This window comes from Phalacrocorax aristotelis, chromosome 2 (assembly GCF_949628215.1).
Source record: "Phalacrocorax aristotelis chromosome 2, bGulAri2.1, whole genome shotgun sequence".
NCBI lineage: Eukaryota > Metazoa > Chordata > Aves > Suliformes > Phalacrocoracidae > Phalacrocorax > Phalacrocorax aristotelis.
Window position 1 is genome coordinate 123270000 of NC_134277.1, and position 20438 is coordinate 123290437.

Below are 20438 nucleotides of genomic sequence, written 5' to 3' on the forward strand. Positions count from 1 at the left end.
TATTGTTGGGCGGGATTTTTAGCTAGTATCCAAACAAGACAACCAACCAACAAAGCAGGAGGACAGGAAACAAATTTCAACATCCTTGTTTAGAAATAGGTGCCTTTAATGATGCATATGTCCTGTACCTCTCTGCTCTCTGACAAGTTCCTGGGAAGTGGTAACAAAGAGAGAAGATAAGAAAAGGAGAGAAATTGAGTCACAATATCCACAAAAGATATAAGCAATCTTTTTTTAACAGTTATACTTAGAAGGATTAAGTATGGGGAAAACTTTTTATTTTCTCTAACCTCAGTTTAAATCAGGAATTGTTAATATCCAGTTTCCCAGATACCAATTTGGTGTGTCTGTCCATTTTGGAATCTTCATTGGAGGCTGAGGCTAGAAATGAAAACATTGCAATGCTTTATTGTAACGCCTCCTTTATTGCATCAAGTGAGTGTAAAAGTTCCCAAGAATAACATTAATTTTAGTAGATTAGAATGAAAGTGTTCAGTGAGCCTATACACACATTATTCTTTGGGGAATTGTATCGTCTAAATAAATTAATTGGAATCAATGAAGCATATACTTTAGCTGTAGATCTGCCATTGAAGGAGCACATGGGACTCAAAAGGCTTAAAGAAAGTATTTTTAATTACAGTTTACTTAAAGAGGAGAGGTGAATAAGCATTTCATTTTTTTCTCATTCCCTTATTTTACGTCTATGCAGATGATTGGTGCTTCATATCATACCCTGTGAAAGGAAAAATATTTAGTCTCTTGAACTTCTAAGAACAGTGGATAAACAGAATTCTGTGCGCCATAGATGGTCATTGATGTTTTCCCTTTCATCACAATAATAGACCATAGTACTTGTGATACAGATGCTACCTGAATTTCACTAAAAAATTGATTGTAAATTAGTACAAAGCAATTGACAACTTACCTACAAATGGAGAAAGAAAAAAGAAACCAAGAAGTATTAATCACTGAAAATGTCTAAAGGAAAAAATTGATGGAAAATATTAAAAAAATTAGTTCATTGCAAATGCAGAACCATCCCCTAGAAATTCATAGTATGAGGATATATTTTTGTCCTTTAAACAGTTATATTTCATGGTAAGGAGACACCGTTTATTGAGCAATGTCTGTTATATGCTTAGCACATTAGAGAACTCTTACTTTCAATTTTACTATTTTGGGAAACAGAACTTATTATAGTCCATCCTATTTTATGAGACAGCAAATAGAAATTAAACAGCAGCAAAGAGAGAAACTATTCTCCAGACCTGACAACAGGAAGATTTGTTTGTTTGTTTGTTTGTTTATGTGTTTATTAAACATTTTCCTTGTTGGAATATCTCTCAGTGATGCTGGCTTTAGAACCTAAAAGGTCCACCTTTACATATGAAGAATGATTCAGGAAAACGGTGCAGGTCTGGAGAGGCGAAAGGGCCTGAAGCAGTAGATAGGGAATGCTGTGCTTGGAACTTCTGACCGGGGCCCAGACAGATGTCTGGCTTTTTTCTATAACAGGTCTCTACCTGATGGCTCTGGTGGTGTGTAAGTGCTGAGTGTCCAGAGACACTTAATCAACCGGCATGCTCAGAGTACCTCCAAAGGCCAGCAGGATCAAGATACAGCAATATGCAGCTTCTAGCATATTCTAGCATACAGTCAGAAGTCATGCTGCTTCCCATTATTTGTTTAACAGCCTACTGTTTACGGTACTTGCTTAATAGAAGTGATAGTGACTCATCACTCCAACCTATTGCTCCCACAAGCCTGCCCTAACGGTGGCAGGTGAGATAATATGGCAGCCTCTCCTTCCCTCCTGCTGAAGTAGGCTGCCGTTCAAAACCAACCCCAGACAGTGAGAAAGGATAGTATGCAAAAAGGATCCAGACATCTGAGACTATGTAAAAGGGCCTTCAAGAAAAGATTCTTCATCTGAGAGGAGAGACGTCTGGCTAAATATTAATTATGAGTTTACATCCGTCAATTGTTTAATAAAATTCCTGTAGGTCACTGTCCACTCTTGACAGGGCCTTGAGCTATTCCATCTGGCTCTCTCCTTCAGCCACACAGATGGCACCCACATCTGATTCTTTTTAAGTTGTCTTCCCTGTTGGTGAAGGAGCCTGCCTGTTCCTCTGTAGAGCTCTCTGTGGATACAAAGCCTCAGTGTCTACTACTGAAATTAGAGCTTCATTCAGGACCTGGTCCTAATTTTGGGGTATTAACATCCTTTATAGATTGTATCCCTCAGTTTTTCATGACGGTGGGACACTTCTCATTAAAAAAAAATTCTCTGAGTGCAAGAAAACTCTGATATTATTGCAAAATAATTGTCATGCAGTATTTCTTAAAGACTGAGCTTTTCCAGCAAAACTACAAAATCCATGGAAATACTGAGAGATGTCAGAGACAACTCTGCTCTTAACAGGCATCACCCCACTGTCAAAAAATAATTGTGACATGAGTTCGATAAATGTTATGAACACTACTGCTAACTCCCTGCCAGAAGCCATTGGCATATGAGCAGTGAAAGATCCTTCAGGATACCCTAGGTTCAATCTAAACACCAGGCAAATTAACACAGGATTTATTCTAACAAAGCAAAAAAGAATTAGATTATTGTTTAAAAATTAAGTTATGAAGAGAAGCATGAAAGCAATATTATGTAGAATATACTGAATATCATGTTCTTGATCTAGTCATCCCCTAAGGTTTTTTCAGTTCCTGAAGGAGGTATTTTAACAGTAGTTTTCCTCTACCTTGCTGTCTTTTAGAATGGGACTGCGTTCTGGCTCCCTTTTTCAACCCAGTTGTATTTGGATACCATTGTTTGAAAATCAATATTTAAAGTGGTTCCAGGGTAGTTCTGCTTCTCCTTCTTTCTTAGTAATTAATTTAGGAAGACTGTTATTTATTTTAAGAGTGTGTAAAAATGCAAGTTATGCTTCATTACTTTAGTCCTTTACACGCCAGATTTTTCATTCTATTTAGAAAATCAGTTGAATTTGAAGTAATTTCTAGATATTTCACACCTCTATTCTCTTCTTGTCTGGCTTCTCACCTCCTCTTTCTCTTCCTCCTCAATGTCCATAGAATATCAGGGTCCTTCACAAATCATCACTATTTTTCCCCCTGTTAAAAACCGAAAGGGATGATAGGATTTATCCAGCATTTCTCAACATGTGCTTATGAACAATAGAAGAGTCCTACTGTTTCAATCTCAAGGATGCCTTACCTGCAGTCTGCACTAAAAATTTAGTAGAGAGTGTATTTTAAGGATGAAAGCCTGCGATGAGTAGTTTGATACACTGTCCCACTGAAAATTAGGGTAGATATAAAATGGGTGGGTTTAGAAAATCCTGGACAGCTACAAATAGATTATGAAATGTGAACTACTATATTTGGTATGTAGTACCACATTTGGTATGTATGGCACACACCATGTGTGCCATAGAAGATTAATGTGGCACTGTAATAAAAAAAATGCTGAAGCTGGTTTTCTAAGAATAATAAGTCGGGACTATTTCAGAATGGATTACGTGACTGCTTCAAGATCAAAGTCTCTCAGAATCACAGAATCATTTAGATTGGATGAGTTGTTGTAGCTCATTTGGTCAAAACCCTACTCAGAAAACAGCCAACATAAATGAAGTTGCTCGGGACTTTCCCCAGTCAAGTTCTGAATATCTTTAAGAATAGAGTTTTCATAACACCTCTCACCAAAAGAAATAATTCAATATTTTTGAAGTATGAAAAGACACCAAAGGTGCTATGATACATGATTTCTTTGCCTTAATGCCACAAGATAGACATAGTGAAAAAATATCTTGCTATAGATCTAGCAAGGTACATACTCTAGATTTCAATTGCAGAATATTTATTTGTTTTTATTTAAAAAGTTAGTTTATTTTTCATGCTGTTGTGATTGAAAGTTCAAACTCTGAAGGCAGGTGAATGAGAAAAGCAGTGACCCATAATGTTATTTCTATTTAGCTGTAGTGGAAGATGAATACTCTTTGGGACCAATTTGTTAAAATGCTGCAAGTTTTATACATTCAACTGTAATTTTTTGAAAAATAGTCTTCATGAGCCATTCAAAATCCACTGAAAATCCTTTCGGAGCAAAAAAAAAAAAAAAAAAAGGCTTTCGGAATATTCTGATAGATGACATGTGGCTAGGAAGTATGACATAAGCACGAATACATGCTTGATTTCCTAATGGCATTCAGCTTATTACATTGACATGCAAAGTTCAGATTAGGTGTTTCTGTACCAAATATGCTTCTGATGACATTTTAGAGGCATTATTTAAACTTCTTTTTTTCAGCTAGAGTTTCTTTTTATATGTGATAAATTTGGTGATTGTCTAGAATTTTTACTGTAAATCAATTTCATATTGTCAAAAGCAAAGTCTTTTTTGTCAGATTTTATTCAAGATAATGATTAACAACAAAAAAAATGTCAATGACTCCTGTTAATGTTGTGGAGTTAGTATTAAGTGACCTATGTGAATGTGCAAATGTCTTGCTTTCGTAATTCTGTGTTCTGTTCCTCCTGCTTATGATCATTTCTTTATATATATCTTTTAAACACCCTTTGATTTAAAGGAAGATTAAAGGGTAATTATTGTCTGATGTTTCTGATAGGGAAGGAATCATAATGTTATCCATATATGTCAAATTTATGGATTAGTTTACAGTTTCTTATTACATAATATGAATTGAAATATAAACTGAAGTTTTACTGCATTGCTCATTTTTTATAGATCAAGAAGAATATTTGTAATTTTCAATTTAGAAATTAAACTTAATTACACCTACTGCTTAATGATCTCAAAAACTGAATTAATTAGACAAAACATTATTTGTTATAGCTAATGAATGATGAAATTACCTTAGGCAGTATTCTTTATTGATTTGAACATTAATTTTTTATATTGCCTGTTGGTTTTTTTCCCCTGTTAGTAGCTGGCACCAATAATGTTGGTCCACCAAAGACACTATGCAGATGCATCAAATATTTCTCATCTGTAGATTTTCTGTGGGAGAGCTGTGTGGCCTTCAGTTATTTCTGACTAGTCCACCAGTAGATAAGACTTCTTCATTATTTCCTTTCTCTTAGTAAACTTTGCTGCTATGCACTGGTTGGCAGTTGCTGGAGATACTGATCTCCAGAAAGTTTAATATCGAATTTTAATAACTAACTTTGCTTAAAAGAAACATGTGCCCTCATTAATAGTTGTAAAGAAACATAGACTACGCTAGTGTCATGTATCACCTGCCATGATGTCTCTGATTGCAGTAGTCATTAATCTTTGAAGGATTATAGATATATTATTATTTTTAATTGGATCTAGTAATTGCTTCATTATGTGCATTTCTGTGAATGTGAAACTTGGTTTCAAATGGTGTTTTAGCTTGTTGTCGTAGCACAGTCCTTCCCTTGATGCTGTGAGTTCTTAGAAATTAGCAACTTTCCTTTATCTTTATAAATCTTTATAAATCTTTATAAAAATTTTTCATAATAAAAAAAAAATTTGCCTAATGACCAGCTGACCTTTCCTAGATCTTCTTTCTCACAGCAAAATCAAGGTGCTGGTAAGGAAGGAAAAGGATCCTATGTCACTACTACTTCTTCAGTCATACTCTCTTCATTCAAAACAATTCATTAACTGAACATGGATTTTGAAAGCTGAAAACCAGTGGATTTATGCAGAAAACTGATTGTTTGTACTTTTGAAAATAAAATTTCACCTATTGATTACATTTTCTTTCAATTACATGCATTGACTTCTTAAAAAATGAATGAGACAATGTAATTCTAGTGTAAATTTATTAAATATTTTGGAGATTTTATTTATATTTATTATTCTGGGAGTATATAAGTAGTAATTTTGTTCTCTGAGAGCCCTGAGGGAACCTTAAGAACACTTTAAGCTTGCAGAAGTCCTTTTCTTTTGATAATCAGGCAGGACAGAAAATAATTTTCTCCGTACACATAGCAAGAGAGGTTTCCCAAACATTAATAGCTATTTTCTTCAGATTGTAAGAATTGCCATTTAAATGATAAGAATGACAAGTAAAAATTTGGCTCCTTAATAGTTATCATCCAGTAGCCATGATCAGCATTATTCCATGGAATTTTGATGATGGTTTCATCAGAGGTTGAAGTATTTATATATAATATATTAAGTGTAAACACGCTTTTGTATACTTACATATATATCTGCACTGCTAATTTTGTAAATAGTTCAATCTCACAGAGGTTTAATAATATTTGTAAGCCAGGTCTTGTGATATTGTTATTATTACCAAAAAATGGGATTTCTGTCAGATATGTTTATTTTGCTGTGCAAACAGCAACACCAGAGACTTAAAAGACAGCTTTAAGTGTACACTGAGTATTTGCAGTTCTGTTCTGGCTTTGTGAGCACTTTGAAGGGTAAACATATAACTCTATAGAAATGTAATTTTAATGTTATGCAAATTCAAAACATATTTCTAAAATTAATTTCACACAAGTCTAATCTATTACCCATCATCTCTGTTTCCTATATACTCAGACATTTTGTGGTTACCTTCTACTTTGGATGGAGCTCAGCAAGCAGAAGTTTTGCAGGCTTTCAGGATATTAGCAAAGCAGTTCTATGAGTATTATGATCTCTCAGAGACAGCCAGATATCCTAAATTGCACTAGTCCTGTCCAAGTTCTGATTACCAGTCCTTTTCAGAGAAATAGAAAATGCAAATCAAACCAGGATCTGGAACCAGTCATTGAAATCTAATGGAAAACTACTCCTGGGGGCGAGTGAATAATGTTAATAAATGCTTTCATAAATGTTTCACTTGCACTGGTACTAGAGAAAGATATGTCAGTTGTTTGCTTGGTGGCACCATCAGAAGTCTGAAAGACACTGCCTAGTGACCTGTAATATTCTCATCCTTTTCTTCATTCAGCATGTTTCAGTAGTCTAACCTGAGGTGACAAAGATGAATGTGACACATGGTTAATCGTAAAGGAGAGGCCATACCCTCCAGCTCAATTATCTGAAATATTTTTTTGTTTGACTCATTTATATTTTAGAGCCTAAAAAATGTATTACATTTATACTGTGTACATTTAGAAGAGGAAAGATACATTAATCAAAAGATAAGTCCTAAACACAGTCAAGCTATGAGGCTTTACAGTAGATGATGTTTACCTTCTTGCTACCTGAGTGTTGAGCTTTCTGTATTGCAGTGTTATCTGTTTAAACCCTCAAGAAGCCCAGTAATTTTATCCTGTGTTAAAATTGACAGCCTTCTTTGTGCGTGCTAGTAAATTCAGTAGGTGAAAAATGGACAGGCAGGAACTCAAATATGTCCATATATCAAACATTTTTTTCCCAGTAAAAAACCCAGAACCCTACTGGTTGCAGTTACATGACCGCCAAAGGAGGGGGAATGATGAGAGTGTGATATATAGTAATTTTTTCAGTCAGTGTGTGTGCTGCTCTGTTGAGTCTGTCAGAGAAGGTCTGAAGCTTCTCAGGTCAGCTGTAAAATGCCTGTGATGGCGGTGGGGCTGACTATCCTCAGGGATAAACCTGGCAGCCAAATGAACCTGCTCAGGGATGTGCTAAACTACTCTGAAGGTGAGTTATGTGGCAGGTAACCAAATGAAGCCTCTACAAGAGGAAAGGAGGCTTGTTCAAGTGAGGGAGGAAGGCAGATCACTCAAGATAACACAAGATACATTTTTTCATCACCTAGCTACCATGCCTGTTAATCAGGAAAATGCTTAACTCAATCCCATGTAAAATGCACACATCCCATGTGCAATTCAGGGGCTTACCATATCCTGGCTAGCTACTCTAGTTGATGATTATTTTTTTTTAATTACCCAGCCAATATCCTGCAAGCCAGGACTAGCATGAGCTATTTTGGTACTGATTACTGTTAGTAATTTCACAACCCCCAACAAATTAATATAGATTGGTATCTAATACTGCAGTTTGCATCCAAATCTATCTTTGTAAAAACAGTTGCATAAGTTCTTCTGTGGAAAAAGTCTTAACACAGGAATGCTGTAGTTTCTAAATGCTAATCACCTTTATTAAAATGAATGAATTCAAATTGTAACGAATTTTAAATACATGTAATTGTTCATTGACTTGAATAATTTAAGGGAGGCAACCCTCCCCCCAACTTTTAATGTTGACATTTTGACAAAGGCACACAGTTGCCCAATTAATGTTTAAATTGACTTTGTCTTTAGAAGAATTTATTTCAATGAACAGATACTTAGAAGTCTTAAATAAGTAAAATGATTGCTTTGAAATAAACTGTAGCTATTAACATGTAACGTTGGATGAAAAACTGAGTGGATGAGACAAAATGTTGCTCTGCATTAGTGGATTATAACAAGAAGAAGATTGTGAGAAACCTGGAAAAGTCAAAGTACAGGCCTTTACCTGTTCAGAAAGCTGTCCTATATCCACACGTAGCCATCACTTTTCAAATCTGTGAAGGGAGTGAAGGCATGATGCAGTTAATACAGTCCTGATTTCTAGCAAGATCTGGTAGATGTCATTGGGCAGGTGCTAAGATTTCTCATGGGATGGTGCTGGATGTAATGTAAACTGCAATCCAGGTTTTTCAAACAGTGCTGTTAATTTTGAACAGATGTCTGCAGACATCCAGGCAAGTTTTGTTATCATAAACAACTGTCTTCACACTGATTATGATATTGTATGCTAAGAAAGCAAATATAATCTGTTTTCAGTCTTTGATATTAGTTTTTAGTTATCTGGAATATAAGAGAAGAATCATCTTCCGTAAGTAACAAGTAATTTCTGCTTTCTCTGGTACTGTTTACTTTAAGACCCCTAAATATTTCCTTAATTTTTGTCTGCTCATTTAAAAAACAGAACAGAACAGAACCAAATGGAAAATCTATACTCAGCCTTAGTCTGGTAACAAGCTGACAACAAGAGTTCTAATCCAGAAGGAAATTAACCTGTATGAGATACAATAAATGTGTGATCTTATAATCGGCCATAATAGTTTTATAATCACCAATAATAAGTGAAATGCACAAAGATTGAGTAATCTATTAGTAGGTAGGTGGTTCAAAAATATGGAGGTCATAATTGCCAGTCATAGCTCTAAAGCACATAGGATAGAAAGGAGGACATATAACAGGAGAACTGAAGGGGGAAACTATTCTGCAGCAACTGTTTTTCTACATTCATAATTTTTCTTACTTCATGGAATCACAGAATGGTTGAGATCATAAGGAACCCCTGGACATCACCTTGCCCAACCTCCCTGTTCAAGCAAAATCACCTAGAGCAGGTTGCCCAGGACCATGCCCATCCACAATTCAACCAAAAATAGCTCATTTCTAAATTGTGTTCAGAAATAAAGGTGAAAAGGGGTATTTGCCAAAGATGTTCCTTTTCTACTAATAATTTCATGGTATAATTTTCTAGAAAATGCTGACCTTTACTGATGTTTATTTGTCACAAAACATAATGACGCAAATGAGGCTTTAAATTATTTTAAATCTAATCTGAAACATATGTAAAATACCCTTTCATTGCCATTTGCCTTCTTTTTCTCTGAGGTTATTTCTCATTTGCAGACCGCCTTGTTTTAGTGGACTTTGTGAGAAAGATAAGAGTAATTTACAGGAATTTAAAAGAAAAATATTTATGGAAAGATATGGAAGGCTTTTCACAAGCAGGAAAAATAAGATAGAAGTCATTTTGACTATATTTACGGTACAGCAAATTTTTTCTAGCATTCAGTCAAAATTGTATATGATCAGTTCTTCTGCTGACTTTAAAAAAATTCTTAGCATGAAAATCCTAAGCCTTTTAAATACAGGACTGGTTTTGCCAATGGTTGCATGATAATCACATGTTTTGTTCCATTTTGGTGTAGTTTTATTGTTTTTCTGCTAACAATTGACTATAATGAATTTTGAGACTATCATACATAGATAATGATATTAAAACCAGAGTAGAGAGCATTATCCGAGTTCCTCATCCCCCATAATTTTCCCCCTGTGTTGTCTGACATAATCATTTGTCTTCTGGCCCCATGTTTATCCTGTCGCCCTACAGCACTATTTCACATAATATGGCTATGGATATGAGACTTCCAAGATAAAAAGCTGTCAGTGCATCTGTTCTGGTCTTTGAATCACCTCACTCATTTTATGTTACATCATTTTACATTTCATTTTTGGGAAATTTTCTTGTATTTTTACCTTACTGTTCTTCCTAAAACATAATAAAATTTGTTTAAAAACTCTGGAGAAATCTCTCTGAAAGTCAAGGCTATCTAAGTTGTTTTAGCAATATGTTGGACTGATATGAAATATGGCAATTTATGGCAAGTTATCTTGCTTGATTAGGATGTCCGCGTGGTGTAAGTACATACTAAATGGGGAGATTATGGATTTTTGACTGAAGAAAATGTCTTGTATCATTTATCATTTAGATATAGATTTTTTAAAACTCTACATGATTTAACTCATAAACCACAATAACTTATTGAACCTTTGCTACTGAAGCAGCAGCCACTAAATTAACTAATTTGTGTCACCATTTGATTTTGAAGAATGAGGTGCTTCAGGTTAGTTAGAAACCAGGACTGCAAAAATTGTCTTTTAAGTGGAATGTTATCACAAATAAAATCTGTTTTTCTTACCACTGCCACCTTTGTTGATAATGGTCAGCAGTTCATAGGGATTTAATAAACTTTTCTAGGATTAAAAAACTAACCTGGTTTTTAAATTTATAAAGGGGCATGCTATGTACTGTCTATTTGTGATTAATAATTATTTCAATTCATCTTGTGTCTGTGGTTGTAAACATTGCTTTTCAGGTAGAATCTCATGAAATTCCATGTTTTGGGCTAGGTCCACATGTACAGCATTAAGATATGTTCCAAAACTCACAAGACACATTTCATATTCATCCGCTATTTCAGTACATATATACACATGAAATATAAATTGGGACAGTTAAGATCCCTTTCCAAAAAAGGAATTTTCTTGAAGTTGTTCATAGTCAAAACTTTTTTAGGAGTCACAATGTTTACCAGTAACGTAAATGTCTCAAGAATGTGGCCTCTATTTTATCTCATAAGTGAAAAATTTTCATTGTATAAAAACTACGGTATTTTATCTAACTTCACATGTTCAGTGTGTTTGTATAAACCGAAACCACTTTAGGAACGCATAAGTAATAAAGTTATCAAGTATTTATTCAGTTTTGCCCTGTTTTCCAGAGCCTAGCCCATGCTATTTTAAAACACACATGAATATTCACATACACTCAAAAACTTTGTAAGTGTTCTTGATTATAATCATACAGCCTTTGCTTAGCAGTTCTTCTGTATGTTTAATAGTACGTATTTAGTCTGAAGGATAAATGCCTTTTTGTTAATAAAGCCTTGGTACAGCAGGTTGTCTGAAAAATCAATCTGATTTGTCCTCATGGTCTACAGTGGCAAGGGAGAAATATCTAAAGGAGCAATTGCCTTAAATTTCATTGCTGCTTTAGTATTAAGGCGATCAAATGTGAAATATCAATACATCTGCACAGCATGAGTCAATGTATCCGGTTATTCTGATGAATATAGAAGTAGAAATGACGAATGTGAAAAAGAAAAACACTAACTGAAAACAGATCACATACAGTGCTACAGTGATATTAGATATCATTAGGCAAGGTGATATCTTACTGTGTGTCCAATTTTAATGAAACAAATCCCGAGAGAACCAAAACAATTCAGTTTAATTAATTTCAAATTCCTAGAAATTAGAGAACATTCCTTCTCTTTGAGTTTCATTTTCAGAGAGGAAAATGTGCCAAACTTCTGCACATAGTAGTACAATATTTTATACTAATTTTTACTCTTCTGTGTAGCTTCTTTCAGTCACTGAGCTCTACAGATTCCTGGCAAATCAGAGGGATGGGGATCCATACTTATTCTGCATTGGATAATGTACAAAACAGCAGAAAGTAGAGAAATCTAAATAAACATTGAATTGAAATAATTTAAATCTTCTCTTACTGTACCTGTCAGTTTGTTTGTTTGTTTTCCCTGACTATTTTTTTCATTCAAGAATGAATGAGATTTCAGAGAACGTGGCTTTTTGGCTATTGCATGACAATATAATGTTGAGCACTCTGCTTGATTCTTGAGTGTTGTGGTACAGCTCTGTCTTCTTTTTGAGTTTTATAAACTTGTTTAATCACCAAATACTTAAACACATGTTACTCATTGGACCCAAAACTATATTACAGTATTAATGTTTGCTATTGGCAAAATAATTAAATGGTGAGGTTTCACTGTAAGTGTTAGAGGAATAGACCATAAAATACCTAATAAACTGTGATGGAGAGTAGCTGTGTAGATTTCATACATGATGATTTGAAAACCCATTAATTTCCAGTGTGTTACAATACAATCCAACAGAAAAAAGAAGGAAGGGAAAAAAAAAAAGAAAATAAAAACCCAACAGACCCCCTCCTATTTCTTTTAATGTATATTCCATGAAGAAGTGTTGATGAAAATGCTCTTCCCAACAGTTATGAAATTAACTTGTGTAAATCACTTTTTAAAAAATATGTGATGTACAAAATCTCAAAAGATAAAACAAGCAATACAATAATTAATTTTAGGTATATTTATACCACTGGTGAACTTACTAACTATTAATATGAGTGTAGTTATTTTTCCTAAACTGTTTTCCTTACATGTTCATAACTGGCATTTGAGACAGAGAATGCCCCATTCCTAGTTAATGTAGAAATAAGTTTCACAAAAAGATTTAAAAATAGATATATTCCATTAACAGCACTGTATGAAATATGCGTTGATCTATTTTTCCATAGCAGTAGTGTACCAGTGCACACTGGAAATTGTATTTTATTACTAATGGCATGGTTATAAATCAAAAGTTGCATGATGTGTCTACTCCCTGTTCAGATGTTCTCCAGAAGTTGGCATAGTGGTGACTCATACTCTGTTACTCTTTAAGGATTTGATACTAAATTACTCAAACTTAATAGATGGATAGGTAGGGAATTAGGTCATAAAATGGGTTTGAAAAAGTTCTAGTTCATACATCTCTGTCGGAAGATCTGCAAGTAGTGGTAAGAGTTGGCAGCATTCTGGTTAGTTCTTAGCTGCAGATGAAGTCTGTTCAAAACAGTGTCTGAAAATAGTCTCTTAATTTGCTATTCCTAAGCAAGGAGGTTCAAAACTCCTGTATAGTGATTTTTAGAGGGGGGAAAAAGAAAGCCTGTTGTTAGTTGGAAATAAAATTTGTAAGATCATATTGTTTAATGCATGATTGTGAAGTTTTACATGGAGACTGTATCTATATTGCAGTGTAACAACAGTTACTTGATTTTCTATTCCTGCTTAGTGGTTCCTTACACTTCACTTGCATTAAGTTTTTCTGATGTGATCTTTCAGTAAATATTTGAATTACTTCAGGGAGCTTTTAATGAGACAGTAGAACTTTAACATCCACAGAGTATGTGTTTTAACTTTTTTGTTGTTGCTAGTACAATAAATATTTGGTCTGATGTTTTTGGATTGTCATAACAGGCATCCTTTATACAAGTAGATGATTGTAAGGGAACTGCCAATACACCATATTGAGTCAGTGGTTCAAGGTTTGTAGCTATGTAAATTTTGACAGACACCAGCTTACTTGCATGAAATACTTGCAATTAATTTGAAGAAAGCGTCTAAGGAATTTGTCAACGCTATTGATTTTTCTGTCAGATAGTCTACATGGGCTGGACGGAAGAACGGGAACAAGACTCCCTTCAGGATCGAATGTACACACCAAAGTTTCTAGCACTGAGGGGATCTTCCCTATATAAATTTATAGCACCTCCAGTAAGTATATTTCTCATGCTTAGTGGGAATAAATGTTATCAAATAAAATAATTTCATGTAATATGTACAAGGTTTTCACAATGAGATATCACTCATTGAGTTAACAGGATTGCAACTTACAGCACTGGGAAGTTCCAGGGTATGTGGTATAGAAGTGATAGAAAATAGCTGTTCATCAGATGATTGGGCATCTAACAAGAATTTCTTTTCCCCCACTTACCTAAACACTCAGAAGAATACAAGAGGAATCTACCTGTGCTAAAAGGGGGCTTTTCATTTTGCGTTGGCAGGCAGAACAAGCCTGAAGCAAGATGGCTAGATTTAAACTGAACTATCATTCTAGTCAAACTGCTGAGATTTGGGGGAAAAACCAAAGCTTTTTGAATGCTGTGGGAATGGCAGTATGTCTGTATTATTTAATCCTGAATGTAACTTTTATGCTGCTTAGGAGGAAGGTAGGAAAGCAAATGCAATTGTTTTGGTTAAATATATTAATTGAAATCTGACTGGCAACACTGGGCAAAATTTTAGCTGTTGTCTCATACCAGCAACTTATTTTCGCAGTTTTATGGTACATCTAAGATGCAGTAAACAGAGATATTCTCTAGCTAACTTTTAAGCCAGTAGCTAAGAAGCCAGTAGCAGTCCCATACCGGCAGCAGGGAGAGTTGTATGGATTCATTTGTTCTGTTTATTGGGTGACCTTTCTGACTGCTGCTAAACCCTGGGCTGCCAGATCCAGGCTGTAGCTCTTTCCTGCCTGAATCATAGAATCATAAGATAGTTTGGGTTGGAAGAGAGCTTTACAGGTCACTAGGTCCAACCCCCTGCAATGAGCAGGGACATCTTCAGGATCAGGTTGCCTAGTGTCAGTGCCTGGATCAGGTTGCCCTGATGGGACATATACCAGCTCTCTGGGCAACCTGTTCCTGAGGTAGTTCAAAGCCAGCTTGCAAATCTTTACATCATTCATCAGTCACTATTCATGTTTGTTTAGCAAAGTGTTTAAGAACATGTGAAAGCCACAAAGAATGGAAATAAGTATGAATGGGAAACTTCATGTGTTCAATACCGGTACACTAGTTCACTGGAGTGGGAGTTTGGCTCTCCCATGGCTCATAATGGGAGCTTGGCTTTTGTTGGTGGATATTTTTCAGGATCAGATTAAAATGACAGATTATGCTGCCAAGCACCTCAGTTCAAAAGCAGCTCTCCTGGCTTTGGCCAGGAGAGTCAAAAAAAGCTACCCTCCACTCTGGACACTAGATCAAAGCAGAAACAATGCTGAGAGCTCCTATTCAGTACAAATGAGGAGGATTATTTTGTAAGCACTATGGAAGGAACTACAAGCCTCTTCACTGAGGATTCAGTCATATGTTTCCAGAAGTAATATGCTGCTGGTAAGTAAATGGGTAATGTGTGATGGTTAATGGGCGTGGGAGGAACATGTTCATAACAGGGCTGTGAACCATGGTGACGTGCATTAGGACAATCTTGGCAAGCTGCTGCTGCATGAGACAAGCCACTGATCCTTGAAGTGTTTATAGGTCTTATTTCAGCTGAGCTGCAAGCACAACATGATTTTGTTTTGCCAGATTCTGGTTCTTATTCTAAAATAGAAAGACAGTTCAAACAGAGAAAAAAAAAATTTTCTCTCCGTGGAGTAAGAGAAAAGCAGAATGACAAACATGCTTTTTAAAGAACAAAGAGAGGAAGAGTTCCTATAGAGATACTTTTAAAACATGTAATGTATGTAATAACGGCACACTTATATGTCCAGCAAAATTATCATTGTATCAAAGATTTCAGTAGGCCTTTTAAATGGACTTCTAAAATCCTATATTCTATATGTAAACTTTTACACATACAGTTATGTTTGCTATTCTGCAGGTATGTGTTCTTCTCGTCTGGGGATTACAAAAGATTAAGAACAAACATCAATCCCGCAGTTTCAGAGCTACTACTTATGAGTTATAAGAAGAAAAACTGTTTTAATTATATTTACAGTGTAAACTCCTTGGATTAAGTTGTTTTCTGAACGGGGATGTACTGCCAACTTTTTAACTAGAAAATCAAAGTATTTCCCTGGTGTCTGCCAAAGTTTAACACTTTAGGGAAGCTATGTTTAAACAGCATAGATCAGTGGCCTCCCCCGCCTCTTTTTTTTATCTGTTTTGTCGATAGTACCTCTACTTTCCATGGTCAGATAAATTAGCAATTCTAACGCATCTCATTTGCATTTTGAAAGCTTTAAACAAAATTACATTTTTTCTTTTTCTGTTATTTCCTGGTACGCTTTCTCCTGTAGAATGTGTGTTAAGTCTCATAGGTTTCATTTTCTTACCGTTTATCGTTGAAAATCTCAGAGAGAATGGACTTCAATTTAGAAAGAGCTACTAACAACTTTTCTGCTCCTACTCAAGCTTTTAAATGAAAATAATAAAAGTGAACAAGGCAAGCAATTTCTATGGGTGTCTTAATTTTATAGTTGCTTTTGCTTTGCACATATCTTTACATAGAAAGAGATTTGGTTTGACCTGAAAAGAAGTCTCTCTATAAGTACAATTAAAAGCAGAAAATTAGGACAGAAGGGGGAGGTCTGATATTTTTTCCCAAAGTATGGATCTTACACTAAACTTTTAAACATAGCTCAGAAGGGCTTTGTGCTTCAGCAGCAATAGTAACTACTTTTCTTGATGGGGCAATATGACATCAGCCTGTGTTGCTGGTATTTTGGACTCATTTCCCCATTTCCCTGTTTATCATGAGAAAGTTAATTTTTTGTCTCTCCCTTCCTTCCTTCCTTCCTTCCTTCCTTCCTTCCTTCCTTCCTTCCTTCCTTCCTTCCTTCCTTCCTTCCTTCCTTCCTTCCTTCCTTCCTTCCTTCCTCCCTCCCTCCCTTCCTTCCTTCCTTCCTTCCTTCCTTCCTTCCCTCCTTCCTTCCTTCCTTCCTTCCTTCCTTCCTTCCTTCCTTCCTTCCTTCCTTCCTTCCTTCCTTCCTTCCTTCCTTCCTCCCTCCCTTCCTCCCTCCCTCCCTTCCTTCCTTCCTTCCTTCCTTCCTTCCTTCCTTCCTTCCTTCCTTCCTTCCTTCCTTCCTTCCTTCCTTCCTTCCTTCCCTCCTTCCTTCCTTCCTTTCCTCCTTCCTTCCTTCCTTTCCTCCTTCCTTCCTTCCTTTCCTCCTTCCTTCCTTTCCTCCTTTCTTTCTTTTCTTTCATTCCTTTTCTTTCTTTTCTTTTCTTTCCTTTCCCTAAGAAAAGTTTTACATGAAGTTTCTCACATATCTGAATAGCTTCTTAAAACTTAGGCATAGATTGTATATTTCCAATATTTCTTTACTTCCTCATTCTATACCAAACAATTTTTTGACACTCAGTATTTTGTCATTCCCATCCTTAGAAATCTGTTTTAATTCCCATACTTAATCATATAGTCAAAACTGAGTTTGAGGATGACTGCAAATAAATAAAATTCTAATAGAAGAGGAACTATGATGCTATATTTTTTAACTTTTTAGCCCCGACTCTGACATCCTCAAAGGAGTTTCAATTACAATAGTGTTTAAACCTAAATATTATTTAGGGATAGAATTTTTTCATACAGCAGCAAAATAATTTTGATTAAGAAAGTTTTATACCAAGCCATCCAAACCCATAGATGCTTCTCAGTCCTGTTTTGTCTATTAATGGTTGTTTCCTTTTTAGATAAAAGATAAATTGGTCTCATATAACATTTTCTTCGTATGCTGTGGATACCATTTTATGGTACTTTTTTCAAAGAACTTTATATTCTTGAATCTTGAAAACCAAATAAACTGTCTTCATCAGCCTCTTCACCTTGTCTAACAGTTGTAATGATACAGCTGTCTTCCTTTGAAGCTAGGCCACTATTCAAATCTTCTTACCATTAAGATTTTTTTTTTCATATATAGCCTCAATTTTCATTCTGTTTTGTGTGTTCTTCTGTCTTTTGTGTCTGTGAATAATTCTTCTCTTTCCTTCTTGCAGTTCCCTTGGAAAATTATTTATAGGTTGCTGTGATATCACCTTGACTTTTCCCTTACTGAATATATTCATCTGTCCCTTTCTGTCGTATTTAAGTCTTAACCCTTACCCTTGCATAACTTTATTGCACTCTTTTAGCTATGTAATTTTTTTGTGTAAAATAGTTGCTTAAAATTAATACTGTTAAAAGCAATTGTCAAATCCTAAGTCAAAGAAGAGAAATAGCTATTCTTCAAATCTTTATTAGAATTTAGGAGTAGTTTAATCATGGTTAGAAAAAAAGAAAACATATGTTTTCCTCTGTTGTTTCGTGTTTGGTTTTTTATCCCCTGGATTTCAAGGCATGTGGGGTGTCTGGGACATTGAAAGGCTGGAGAATTTGGTTTTATGGATTTACAGACAATGTAGGTGACTAGGAACAAATTGTGGCATGCAGTTACAAAGATGGAAGTGGTGAGAAACGTACCTTCTTATAGTCAAGGTTCTGTGAGAGGAATTCAAGGGCTGTGTCCTCTCAGGATCTCAATGCAACCCCCACAGGTTCCCATGGGAAGCCTCATCATTGAGCATAGAGCAACCTGCATGCAAAGGCACTGTGTTGTAAGCAGAAGGAAAAAGGCAGGACATCTCCTAAGCACTGCCTGGATGGAACAGTCTGGTCCCTGTTAGTTATTGCTCTGATGCGGTGCTTGATCTTTCTGTATACATTATACTGGATGCAAATGGTTTAGCGATAGATTATTTTTTTTTTAATACACTTAATTCTTGAAACAAACAAAAATAACTTACTTTCTTTTCCTGTTTGTTTTGTTGTTTTTTTGTTGTTGTTGTTTTTTTTTTGTTTGTTTGTTTGTTTGTTTGTTTGTTTGTTTGTTTTTTCAAGGTCACAACCTGGGACTGGACACGAGCTGAGAAAACTTTTTCAGTTTATGAGATAATGTGCAAAATTCTCAAGGTATGATGAGAACGTATAAAATAAATTGCCACTTTGTCAGAACAGTTGACAAGCCAGAGCATAATACTGCAACATGGAAACTACATGTGACCATCTTGCAGAAAGAGATTTTTTGCTGTGAAGTCAGTATCAGAAATCCTGGTGTCGGTAGATACAGAGCCAAACTAGAAGGCATGGCAAAATTGAAAGAAAACTGATTTTGACTAGGAACTAGTCAATATTTATTTCTCAATAATGCTATAAAGGTTTTATAGCTTTACTTTAAAGTCACCAGTATAACATTTCTTTTTATAACTGAGAAGCTAAAGACATCGCAATCAATTTGGTTGCTTTCAAATATGTTGATGCAACTAACAGTCTCTGCAATATAATATTTCACTAAACTGAGAGCAGAGTCCTTAAAATATGCAATATCATTCTGAAAACTCTTGTCTTATTTTTCTCCAATTTCTTCAGTTTGCCTTAACTGTAATAAATGGGAAGAGATAATGAAATACATTTAGAAAGATAAAGCTATGACTAGCAATTTGAATAGGGCCATTATTGTACATTGCATTTAATTTTTAATTCTTAATTCATTCAGAATTAATATATATGGTCTTCCCTCTGTTTTAAAAACAGTGAAAAATGGTTTTCCAGATGCTCAACATTTCTCAATCTAAAACATCAGGAGAGGAAAAGGAGATGGAAAAGAGATTTAAAACAAACCCGTCTCTTTCCACTCATCTGAAGTGCTTTCCTCTGTATGTTGGGTTTGGGTTTTTGGGTCAAAATTATGTAAACACCTAATTTGGTCTTTTCTGAAGTTTCATCTAGGCAGAGATAGACTAGTATCAAAAGGAAGCATGAAAAATCGTATTTTAAAAAAGAGTTTCCCATTGGGAAGACCTTATACTGACATACAGTTAGACTTGATGACCTTAAAGGCCTAAACAGTTCTATGATTCTATACATGGTACATTTCCTAATTTTTGTAGGTCACATAGGTGCACTCTACTTTCCTTAGGGAGGCAGATTACAGATGGAACAGCTCAATAAAATTCAGAATGTTTTTACACCAGAGACTTCAGAAATAAGAAACCAAATTTATAGTCTGAGAGAAACCTCTCTGCTAGCAATCTGGAACAAAAAAGGGAAAGCAGTTCTTTTGCTCCTACGTTGGCTGTGAGGACTGCAGTCTTGATCAAGGAGTAGAACATCCCAAATGCGACACACCTCATCACTGTGGTATGTCCTTTAACTACCAAGTGTGTGCAAACATTAACTCTTTAGCAGTGGTCATGTAGGGAGAGAATTAACAGGAAAAGTTAGTCACTCTGTGAAGACATTACCCTGAAGGGTAATATGAACAACACTCTTGGATCAAGGTCAGGCTTTCAGAGAGATGAAGAATCTCACTTGTGACATGCGCATCCATTTTTATTCTGGTAACTTCTGATTACTTCAGTCCTTGAGCCTGGAAAACAATAAGCACAAAGGTAGCTCTTCTGTGAGAATTAACCTGTTGGAGCCAGGATGATTCTTCTTGTGACTTATCCAAAAATCTTATTGTCCTGTTTGAATAGAAATGTA

General features: G+C 35.3%; 1 protein-coding gene across 5 annotated transcripts in view; it reads left to right on the top strand.

Annotated features, from left to right (window-relative positions):
- SNTG1 (syntrophin gamma 1) overlaps positions 1-20438 on the top strand; it is a 352865-nt gene that overhangs the window by 285803 nt on the left and 46624 nt on the right. For all 5 annotated transcript variants that reach the window (XM_075085000.1, XM_075084999.1, XM_075085001.1 and 2 more), the window contains 2 exons: positions 13794-13910; positions 18795-18866. In XM_075085000.1, coding sequence (XP_074941101.1) covers positions 13794-13910; positions 18795-18866 — 189 coding nt within the window. The remainder of the gene's footprint in view (positions 1-13793; positions 13911-18794; positions 18867-20438) is intronic.